The sequence below is a fragment of the Pipistrellus hanaki genome (assembly GCF_964339955.1).
Source record: "Pipistrellus hanaki genome assembly, chromosome: 2".
Lineage (NCBI taxonomy): Eukaryota > Metazoa > Chordata > Mammalia > Chiroptera > Vespertilionidae > Pipistrellus > Pipistrellus hanaki.
In genome coordinates, this window is record NC_140504.1 from 32,367,536 (window position 1) to 32,379,757 (window position 12,222).

Here is a 12,222-nt window from a genome sequence, read left to right on the forward strand (position 1 = left end):
CAAAGAATGAATTTAAGGGTAAAGACAGCATGCAGAAGCAAATATTATTGAGAGACTGACACTCAGTGCATCAAGAGGAAGCTGGAAGGCTGCCCAAAGAGGATTACTGCTGAAGCTCTTTGTCTATGGATATATGTATACAGTGGTGCCTCGCATAAAGAACGCCTCGCACAGCGAACACTGCACACAACGAACTTCATTTCATGATTCATACAACGAACTTCGTTTCACACAACGAAGTCGCCCGAGCTTCCACGACTGCTTCGCCCGAGCTTCCACGATCGCTGCCGATGTATTGCATCCTTCCGCGCAGGCACTGCAGGCAGTCGTTAGTCACTGCGCTTAACTTAATTAAGCACGTATCGCGGCAATCGTTCTTCATTACGAATTAAATCACGCACGTATCACGGCAGTCGTCCTTTTAAGTTAAACTCAATACACTGTATCCGGATTCAGCTGAAGCAAACAGGATCAACGATCTTTACTCCGATACTCTTGTCCGTTATTTCCGGCAGATGTTGGAGAAAAGAGAAAAACAAAGGACTTTGGACAGGTTTTTCATGAAACCATCGGCCAAAAAGCAGAAAATGGATGAAGATGTGCAAGATTCGGTAGACTCTACTTAGTCTGTCTTAAAATTTAAAAAAATGTGTGTTTTTTTAAAAAAAAATATATGTTTTTAGATGTATCTAAATAAAAATAATAACAAAAAATTATCTTTTTTTATGTCATCTTAGCATATTTTATGCTACAGAACGAATTATTTTTTTTAACATGTATTGTTATGGAAAACACGTTTCACATAACGAACTTTTCGCATAACAAACTTGCTCCTGGAACGAATTAAGTTCGTTGTGTGAGCCACCACTGTACCTTGATAGCTTTTGATTGATCTTTTCAAGGTATTCCATGTAACATCCAATCATTTTAGATTGTGAGTTCTGGCTGGCAGATGGGACCTGATTTGGGACTGTCACTTCCGGTCTGATGTTACTGTCCCTTCCCATCCAGACTCACACGTCCCCATCCCACCAGGTTCAACCCTAGGTCATCCTGTTTGTTCCAGTTGTTGTTTGTTTGTTTGTTTGTTTGTTTGTTTTCTGGAACGAGGCAGGGCCAGCAGGAGCCAGCAAACTGTATCATGTTGCTGCCAGACTCCTCTATTTAGCTTCCCCTCTTTGGTCCAGTCCCTAGCTATCTAGGTTCTATCTCCTCATTTCCATGTCAGAAACAGAAAATGTACAAGAAGCCATAAAAGGGTGGGGAGCATTCCATATGTGATAGCTCATGTGATCTAACATCTAAGTCAAGAGAGCAAGTATTAACGATTTCCCAATTTTATTATTAGAAAACAAATGAAAAATACATAAATTCAGAAATAAAGCATTGGTTTTCTGTCTATTCATCTAATTAACCTCATAAAATAACATGATGTTATTGTAATCTGATATAAATAATTTTAGTATTGTAAATTAATGTTGCATATTTTCACAACCCCAGTAAATGGATAAGGCACATCCACACAGTTTATTCGCTATCTTAAACACACACACACACACACACACACACACACACGACTTTTTCTCTAAAACTCAAAACTGCAAATCATTCCAATGTTCATTCCCTTCAAGTATGAGATGGAAAACTTCTCGGGGGAATGCCTCTCAAGAGAATTGTGTTGCTGCTATGTGATGTGCAGATGGCCAATTATTCCAGTTATGAATCTATGCTAGTCTCCTGGAAGTAAAGCACAAACTGGATATTTTATCTGTCTTTTAATTTGTTTCTCTTATCATATAACTTATGGTTTATTTCCAAATGTCCATGTTCTTAAAAAACTTTGGAAATTAAATAGTCTCAGTATAGATAAATGATGAATACAAAAGAATAGGAATATTTAAAATTATGTGAAACAGGAAATCAGTTCTCATAACCAATTATTCTTCTGCAATAGAATTAAGAAAATATTTGTCAATATCTGAATATCACCACTGCTGTTGTACATTTAATTTTTACTTAAAATGACAAATTTCTAAATATAAACTCAGTGAGATAAACCTATGCTAAAGGAAGTCCTGTTTCATGAGAAGAAAGGATCAGACTACAAAAATGTCTTTAGAGATGTTGTAATGATGACCATCATTTACCTGAAACATAGGAATGGGCTTTGAAAGTTATTATAGTAATGTGTTTTAAAAACATAAAAAAACATTTAAAATATTTATGAAAATATATCCCCATAATTCTGTAAATAACAATCAATTCAATTATAGGACTTACCAGATTTCAGTGAATAATACAATTAGATATTATGCTCATGTGAAGGTAAATATGATTACTTGTACAATGCCTTAACTAATAATTAAAATAACAATTACTATGGAACATGGCAGGTTGCTTTAGCTGAAGAGAGGACCAATGAAATAAAATGAGACCACCTGTGTTTTCATTCTTACGATGTTTGTGATTACAAGTTTCAGATCATGAGTTGTAGGCTTATGTATTAAATAGAATTACTCATGGACTCAAAATTATTCACTTCAGCATCGGATGACCATTCATCCCAAGACAGTCACTGAGCCCCTTCTTTTTTTTTTTAAATATATTTTATTGATTTTATACAGAAAGGAAGAGAGAGAGATGGAGTTAGAAACATCAATGAGAGAGAATCACCAATCAGCTGCCTCTTGCACACCTCCTAATGGGGATGTCTTGCAATCAAGGTAAATGCCCTTGACCAGAATCAAACCTGGGACCTTTCAGTCCGCAGGCAGACTATCCACTGAGCCAAACTGGTTTTGGCCTGAGTTGCTTCTTTTTTACTATGCAATGTGTGATTAACCCTGGGGATACACATTGGCCCTCAAGAAGTTTACATTCTGGACAGTGAGCTGAAAAAAAAAGGAAATTAGAACAGAGCAGTGTCTACTAAATGTGTAAACAAGGGTTTATGTTGGGGCCACATACAAGGACTAAGCTTCCCAGAGTACCTGACATCTAAGAGTTGAGGAAAATGACATCAGTCAGTTTTTACACCTACAACTCATATTGATTTAAGAGGAGATAAGAAATATAATATAATTTCAAAAAATAGTAATTTTAATTTTAATTATAAGAATAACTATAACTAATAAAAATCCTATTTTGGCTGAAACCGGTTTGGCTCAGTGGATAGAACGTCAGCCTGCGAACTGAAAGGTCCTGGGTTTGATTCCAGTCAAGGGCATGTACCTTGGTTGCGGGCACATCCCCGGTAGGGAGTGTGCAGGTGGCAGCTGATCGATGATTCTCTCTCATCGATGTTTCTATCTACCCTTTTCTCTTCCTCTCTGTAAAAAAAAATCAATAAAATATATTAAAAAATAAAATAAAATAAAAATCCTATTTTGTATATGAATTTATATATATGTGTGTGTAAATGTATATACATAGATAGATAGACAGAGTGCTAAGGAGCTCTGAGAAGGTTGTAATAGCACAAAGCACATGTAAGTGTTAAGCATTTCCTTTTTAATAACAATCTAAACAGCACAGCACTGAACGTGACTAATTTGAGGATAGATAGTGGTATTTGTCACCAGCAGTTTATGAGATACTGAAATAATAAAAGATCAGTTAGCTCTATTTACAAGGACAACAAAATAATGATAGCCAATTTAGTGCACTGGTCAGTTAGGGGAAATAACTATAAATTTAGTGAGCTAAAATAAAAGTGAAACATCTTTGCCAGTTATTTAATGGTCTGATTTCTGTCAAACCGGCAGTCCTCTGGAGAAAGTCAAACAAAATACATAATCTGGGATAACATCACGGATAGCAACTTGTTCATCAAATATTCAGGTCTTTTTCACAAAAGTGCAACACAAAATATGTGTTTTTTAAATCTCTGCTTTTTAAGGTCTCTGATTGCTTCGTTCTTTAGAAAATGGATGCATTTATACTTTAGATTGGTCAATCACTTGCTATAATCTATATATTTATCATAATAAAATCATAATGTGCTAATTAGACCGGGTGTCCATATGAACGTCCTTCCAGATGACCTTCTGGACAAAGCCAGGGCTGCGAGGGAAGCCCAGGTCCCAGATGTCTGTTGGCAGCCAGATAGAAGCCTGGGCCCCAGGTCCCAGATATCAGAGGGAAACCAGTGCCAGCAGCTGGGGGAAGGAAGTTCTCCCTTTGCACGGATTTTGTACATCGGGCCTCTAGTTTATAATAATAAAAGGGTAATATGCTAATATACAGATGTCTTCCTGACATCATGCAGGATGTTCTTCCTGATGAAGTTGAGGGTGGAGGAAAGCCAGCTGGGTCCTGGATGCCTGCAGACAGCCTGGGGAAAGCTAGCCCAGGTCCTGGGTAACTGACGGCGGCCTGGGGGAAGCCAGTCCAGGTCCAGGATATGTGCGTGCCGCTGCTAAAGGAGGGAAATCCCGATTCTGGATGCCAGAGGAAAGCCAGTGCTGGCAGCTGGGAGAAGGAAGGCCTATTCTTGCACAAATTTCATGCATTGGGCCTCTAGTATATATATAAAAACCTAATATGCTAAGTTTCTGTTTGGCCATTCGACCATTTGACTAGTATGTCTGATGTTCACTACCCACCAGGGTTCTGATGCTCCGATTAGTAGGTTAGCTTGCTGTTAGGGTCCAGTAGATCAGGACTGGGAGAGACGGGCTGGACACACCCTGGAGCACTCCTGTGGTCCCTCTCCAGCCTCAATTGTTCACCTGTGGGGTTCATTGGCCTGGCCTCCACCCTCTTGCAATCTGGAGAGCCAGTTTCAGCCTGATCCCCACAGGCCAGGCCACCAATGCACAAAGCTATGCACTGAGCCTTTAGTTATTTAAAATAGTTAAAACCTAGAGAGAAAAAAGTCAAATCAGTTAGTGATTAAAGTATTTATCTGTGGTTAAAATAAAGTGTTGTCAATGTAATTTTGATCTTTAAATCACCAGATTTTTTTTGTAAAAAGACAAAAGCAAAAAGAAATGCTCTCAATCCAATTTAAAAACTTGCTATACAGAATCTCTTTCTCTCTGTAAAAAATCTTCATATGCACAGACTGGTTACCCTTTTTGAAGAAAACTCAGAAAACCATTGATTTGGGGTTTATTGATATAGTCAAATATTCTGTCACCTTTAATTCTGGAGGAAAAAGTGCTTTCTATATCTTCTTTGCTACAAAAATCGTGTAAAATATATAATGATTTAGATGAGTTGTTTACGTAATATTCAAATGAGTCACCTTGAGGTCTTAGACTAGAGATACTGATTCAGAAGGTCTGGACTGGGGCTTGAGATTCTGCATTTGTAATGAGTTCCCAGATAATGCTATTAGTCCAGGGACTACACATTGAAGAGAAAGGATCTATAGGACTTATTCTTACACTATTATGTCTCATGGATCTCATACTAACACACACAGACACACACAGACACACACAGACACACACACACACACACACACACCACACACACATGCACACGCATGGTCAGTTGCTGAGGGTTGAGTTATACAGAAATTGTGCTATCCTTGTCAATGGGAACATATTCTCATCAGTGATCCACAAAAGGCTTTTTTTTTTTTTACCAGAACATTTTTTTTACATTATCTCATCTTAATGGTGCCTTAATTCTATAGATCCCAGTGTCTAAGATATCTAGTTTCTAAAAGTAAATAGCATTTGCTGTATACACTAATTTTTCAGTTGAGTTTAAAATAATTCCATCTTGACACACACAAAGGGCCTGCAGCTAAGAGTGAATGCTTTCTTTACACACATAACCAGATGTGATTGAAGTGGGCATCAACAGTTTGAAAAGCATAATGCAAAAGCTGTTAAATATGTCCCAGTGGAACGCATTTTACTTATTTTTAACCTAATTACCTCTAAGTTTCACCAACTGTGGTTCAGACTCTGGGCCTCTTGAGATAATGTACTCTTTATTTCAGTAAATTAGCATAATGTCATTCCATGTCACCTTGTTTGTTCCACTGTTGTAGATGGAAAAGACAACATTATTCTAATGAAATCATTTATATGTTACATTTCAAACAATGAGACCGCAATGGAGTCAAAGTTGGGACTCTTTAGCCAATTTTGTCTTTCTTTTTAATATATCTTTATTGATTTCAGAGAGGAAGGGAAAGGGAGAGAAAGACAGATGCATCAATGGTGTGAGAGAGTCATTGATCAACTGCCTCCTATATACCCCCACTATGGTTCAAGCCTGCAACCCAGGCATGTGCCCAGATCAAAAATCAAACCATGACACTCAACCACTGAGTCATACCTGCCTGGCCAATTTCATCTTTCTATAGATGCATGTGACATTGTACCAGGGACAATATTATTGAAGAGATGGATCAATTTGGATCTTTATCTGAGTTACAAAGAGTGCATAAGGTGTAGAGAGAACTACTTAGCTGTTGAAATAAAATTTAGTGTCAGTCTTTATTGAGCATACACAACATGCAGGGTATTCTATAATTGCTGCAACCTACAAGTTAGAGTGCTGGAATGTAAGATCAAAATCTTTTCTGTATGTTCACTTTTCATCAAGCCATATAATCTTCCTGATTTTCAACTCATAGCCAATGGATTCTTATAGTTAATTAATGTGCCTTAAAATATAACTTAATAAAAATTGCACATGTGTTTGATATTATTCAGAGTCTCTTAATAATGTAAGATACAGTAATTATTCTCTAAGATTTTCTTCAATAAACAAGTTTTTAAGAAAAAACAATACCTTCTGTCCATAATTTATTCTTAGTGTTGTGTAAAGTCCTGCTTTTTAGTATCAGCTCTCAGATGTGAATTGTTTGTCAAATTTCTATTAAGCCGAAGGTGAAAAATTAATGAGCCATTTCAGATATTTTGAAATGAATGCAAGTCTGTTAGTTATGCAGCACAACAAATCAAGATTTGTCTATGTTTGAGTATGGTCTAAGGTTCACTGATATTTAACTTGTGAATGCATTATTTCTTATGTTTAATAGAACATTTCAGAGAGAAAAAAGATGCAGTTATTGATTTTTCCTAACAGATAAATATATCTCAAAGATGGTTTCAGTAATCAAAATATTTTTTAGCCAAAACCGATTTTGCTCAGTGGAGAAAGCTTTGGCCTGTGGACTAAGACGTCCCAGGTTTGATTCTGGACAGGGGCATGTACCTTGGTTGCGGGCAAATCCCCAGTGGGGAGTTTGCAGGAAGCAGCTGATTGATGTTTCTTTCTCATCATCGATGTTTCTAACTCTCTATTCCTCTACTTTCTTCTCTAAAAAAATCAATAAAATATACTATATATATATATATATATATATATATATATATATATATCCCATAAAACATAATTTCAGAGCAAGGATAATCAGTGAGACTTGGTTGCTGGAGACATCTGGGTTTTGAAAACCTATGTAATAGGTCTGCTGTGGGAGAGCAATTAGCTGGGGAGAAAGCATCCACATATAGCAAGCATGAGCCTAATAAAATCATAATTTATTCTTTGGTTATACTTGTGATCCATTTTTTAGGCATTCAGTAAAACAAAGGCATTGAAACTACCTTTCAAAGAATTATTGATTCCTTCTTTTGTTTTCCTAGTAATTATTGAGCTCCTCTTATGTTCCTCACAGTCCACTTGGTTTTGAGTAGCATACAATGAGGAAGAAGACTTGGTTCTTTGCCTTCAATGAATTTAGCCTTTGGAGGGAAAACCAAAGTGTTTATTACAAAGTGTTATTGTTAATTAGATATGGTGAACACTACAAAAAAGGTACAGCTATATCACATAAGCAGGAGGGTGTCAGAGAAAGCTTCCAGAAAGTGACTTGTAAGTTAGAGCCTGACATGTGTGATGCAGGAGAAACGAAAGTGAAATGGATGGATGGGCTTACACAAGAAATGGAAGATGTAAATCACAGAATATGTAGGGGCACTGCTGGTTTTAGGATGAGATGCATGAAGAGGAATAATGGGAAACAATGTTGGAAGTATAGGTCGGAGATTGTGAAGGGCCTTGAATGGCAAGGTAGAGTTCTGTATTTGAGCTGGGGAGAGGTGAAATCATGCAGCTTTTCAAGAAGTTTCATTTTGTGTTGGTAATGTGTCAGCACCTAACATCTACAAAAACTTCAAAATAACAGATGACTCATTTCTCATAAATACTACAGTAGTCACTCCATTCCCAGGTCAATGTTCTAAGATCTCTAGTGGACTGCAGATACTACCAAACACTATATATTACTGTTTTGTTTTTTTCTGTAGATACATGCCTGTGATAAAGTTTAATTTATAACTTCAGAATAGTAAGAGATTAATAACAATAACAATTATGTAATAGAACCATTATAACAATATACTGTAAGATGAGTTATGTGAATGTGGTCTTTCTCTCTTTGTTGTCTGAGGTAGCTGAGAGGTTACTAAAAGGCGGGGATCATACAAGTGTGAAGATGCTGGACAAAGGGATGACTCACTTCTCAGGCCGAATGGAGCAGAATGGGGAGATATTTCATTATGCTCCTCAGAATGATGCTCAATTTAAAAATTATACATTTTTTTATTTCTGGAATGTTCTTGTTAAAAAATGTTATTGATTTCAGAGAGGAGGGGAGAGGGACCAAGAGAGAGAATCATTGGGATCAGAGACTGCAGCCCTGGCATATTCCTTGACCGGGAATTCAACTGTGACCTCCTTGTTCATAGGTAGCTGCTTACCCACCAAGCCATGCCAACCAGGCATGAATTTTTCCATTTAATATTTTCAGACCTCAGTTAACTGTGGGTAACTGAAACCCTGAAAAGGAAAACTGCAGATAAGGAGGACTACAGTATTTCATTGTCTGGTGTATACTAAAAGTTTCAAAGGCAATGGCTGAGGGGAAAAAAATACATGCTGGGCAAAGCAGAGGAGATGGTCGTACAAAGGCTTTCCGCTCTGTGCACACCATTGATGCCTTGAGATTTTTATCACTGTGGGTCCAGGTAGAGCCCAGAGCGGCAGACACAGGGCTGCTCATTTGTGGTTGAGAGCAATTTCCTTGTGGCCTAAGAATTCCCTTTCGTTTATCTCAGCAAGCTATATTGCTACCAGCATCTTCTGTGTGAACCAGGCTCATGGCCATGCAACCTGTACAGTCCCAGGACCCCCACCTAGAGGGACCAACACCTAATTTAATGCTCTGCTATTGCCGTGTTGAAACTCTTCATACTTTTTGAACAAGTAAATGGCTGGGAAGCAGTGAGCCACACTGTGATCAAAATGCACTGCCATACATCCATATAAAAGGGGTTACTGAATTATGAGAGCAGCAGAGCGCTTATATAACAAAACCCATTCGAAGCTTGAATCTTCATTATTTTTCTTCTTCAAAGCCATGGCTTCTATGGTTGCCACAGGGCTAAGCTAAATATCATTTCTTAGCCTTGTGGTTTTGCAGTTGATAAATTAAGGGAAAACTTCTGTAACATATTTTCTCATTTATAATCTGCCTCCTGGAGCCTAGATACCAGTATGGTTGAGTTCTGTACCCCCTGCAGTCCTTTCAAATTAAATTCTGAGGAAAACTTTAGCAATTATTTTCCCTAATAAAAGTTCTGAAAAATGGAGCTCTCTGTTCGCAAACATTATTGGCTGCCTGGTAAAGTCATTCTGGTGTGTGTGTGTGTGTGTGTGTGTGTGTGTGTGTGTGTGTGTGTGTTTCTGAGTGAAGATAATATATAAACTGAATAAAGTATCTTTTAGTTCTATCCTTACACACAGTTTATTCTCTTCATTCTCTTTACCCTGAGTAATTGTGTATTTTTCCCTTATTTGTGTCATCATGCTGCTTTTCCTTTTTATTTGTGCTTAATTTTTATTTTCTCAAACTTAGATATGAACATAGTAAAATATAGCAAAGCTTAATCCATAAAAATATGTCACCTTCTCACATACTTCATTGTGGCCTTTCCCATTTCCCAAAGGTAAATACTCAATTGCTTTCAACGTTTTTAGTTAATTATCATTTTTTATATATATTTGCCTCTCTGTTGAAAGAGCATGGTAACATGGTTCAATTTTATCTATTATATTGACTTACCAAGATGGAAGACAAATCTTTTAATTTTCTTTCACAAGCACCCTCACCCTTGACTTTTTTCATCTGTTTTTCCTATAGAATATTGCTTTTGTTTTACAAGGTCATAGTTTATATTATTATGACTATGTCAGTATTATTCACATCGTATGATGATTATATTTCTTTCTTGAAAATCTTTTAATTCCCTTTGCAGCTAATAGTTGCCTCATTTCATAGATTTTTTTTTCTTTGTATTTAGAATCTCTTCACATGCTAACTCTGATCTTACTGTATGTGTTCTCCCATTACAGCAACACGTACCTAGTATTTCCATTATTGTCTTCCTGGAGACCACCCTCCTGAGCCTTTGGACTCCTCCTACTCGTCTCCTCACTAGGTCTGCTGGCTGTGTGCCATTTTAGCAATGTCCTTGGATGAGAGTTCCTTTAAGAGTGGCAGAATTAATTAAGTTGGGTTGAAGTTCTTTGGATGGGTGGAATTTATTTACAGACGGGTTTTAACATAAGATGCCTTGGATGAGTGGTTTTATTGGTAGACTTCAGATTTTAAGTTTTTTATATATGTATTCTCTGTTGACCAAGTCATATTTACTAGAAGCGAATTTTCTGTTGTCCTAACTGGAAGGAAGAGTTCTGGGTGTCAAGAGAGTAAAACATCTGCAGAGCCTCTGAAATAGTAGAGTCATCTCATTGAAGTATTGGACTCTCTGTTTTCTATATCCGGTGTCTCTCTGCTTGGCATCCCACCTCAGTTTTCTGCTGAAGTGAAGGAGGGAGGAATAGGCACTGTTCACATCCACAGTGTGACTGAGGGGTCAGGAAGAGAGATCCCCCCACAATCAGAATTCCATCAAGTCCTACTTTGCCCCTACTTCACTCAGTAGCAGGTGTTGTCAATCACTACACCTTGCTGCATTCTGTGGTACAAACTGAATTGCTTTTCAGCATCTCCCCTCTGCTGGCTTAGGTTTTGGTCTCCTTGGTCTGTTATCAACTATTCATCTGCTTTACAGCTTGTAGCATCTTATTGTTATTGTCTTTTATATTCTCTTGGACCATGTGGATTTGTGCTCTTTAAATTCCTTTATTGTCATTTTTCCAAATGGAGTTGTGTGTGTGTGTGTGTGTGTGTGTGTGTGTGTGTGTGTGTGTACAAGCTTCTATCATTTACTAAGATGCATAATAGTATTTGGACTGAATTTATATTAAGTACTTTAAATCATTTTTAATTAGTAGAGTGTAACTAAGGAATAAACAAATGAACAATATAAACTTGCCACTCATAGTTTAGATACTACAGAAAACTTCTTCTTCCAGTGTTTTTTCCCCCTGATTTTTTATTGTTTTTTTAATCTTTAGACATAGGTCCTCATTTTTGCCCCATTAACCTTTTCCATCCCTTTCCCACCCACCCAAGGCCCTCACCACTCCATTGTCCATGGATTATGCACATATACATATAGGTTCATTGGTTGGTCTCTTCCCATTTATCTTAACAAAGGACTCTGTACCTTTCTCTTTTAAATGCAGTTGGAAGCTTTAGACAAAACCGATGGAACCTCACCTCTCTACTAGTGCAGCCCATCTCAGCGGCACTCGTAGCAAAACTGATCTCTTCGTCCAAAAATGGAACCAAAGACGGTGTCTGTCGCCCTCTAGAACTTCCACCTCATGGTAACGTATTTGATGCCTGTCTGTGTGTTGTACAATTTTTTATAAGGATGGTGATCATTTCTAATCTCTTAAATTGACATGATCAGGATTGTGCTTAAAAAAAAACACATTTATTTTTATAAGGTACAGCCTTTACCTTCTCTGGCTCTTTAAGATATATTTTTGGAAGGCAATTTTGAAAAAGACTTAAAGTTTACCAAACTCAGGGACTGAAAAAAAAGAGGGAACACATTTGGACTGCAATAGAGAAAAGCAGCTTTGCACATAAAGCATTTTGTAAGTTTCATGAAAAATCTGCTTAACATAGCTTCCTGGTTTCAGCAGGCTTGTTGCCTGCCAAGATTCAGAGGATAGCAGTCAGCTATCTGGGATATGAAGTCCTTTAGTAGAAAGCATTAAAGCCTAATTCCTGCAATTGACTAAAAAATCCCTCTGTCTTTACACATCATTGCCCGA

At 37.4% G+C, this 12,222-nt stretch overlaps 1 protein-coding gene across 4 annotated transcripts in view; it reads left to right on the top strand.

Moving 5' to 3' along the window:
* Positions 1-12,222, top strand: part of NAALADL2 (N-acetylated alpha-linked acidic dipeptidase like 2) — a 1,087,185-nt gene that overhangs the window by 780,963 nt on the left and 294,000 nt on the right. For all 4 annotated transcript variants that reach the window (XM_084874166.1, XM_084874168.1, XM_084874169.1 and 1 more), the window contains one exon: positions 11,623-11,766. In XM_084874166.1, the coding sequence (XP_084730292.1) occupies positions 11,623-11,766 (144 nt within the window). The remainder of the gene's footprint in view (positions 1-11,622; positions 11,767-12,222) is intronic.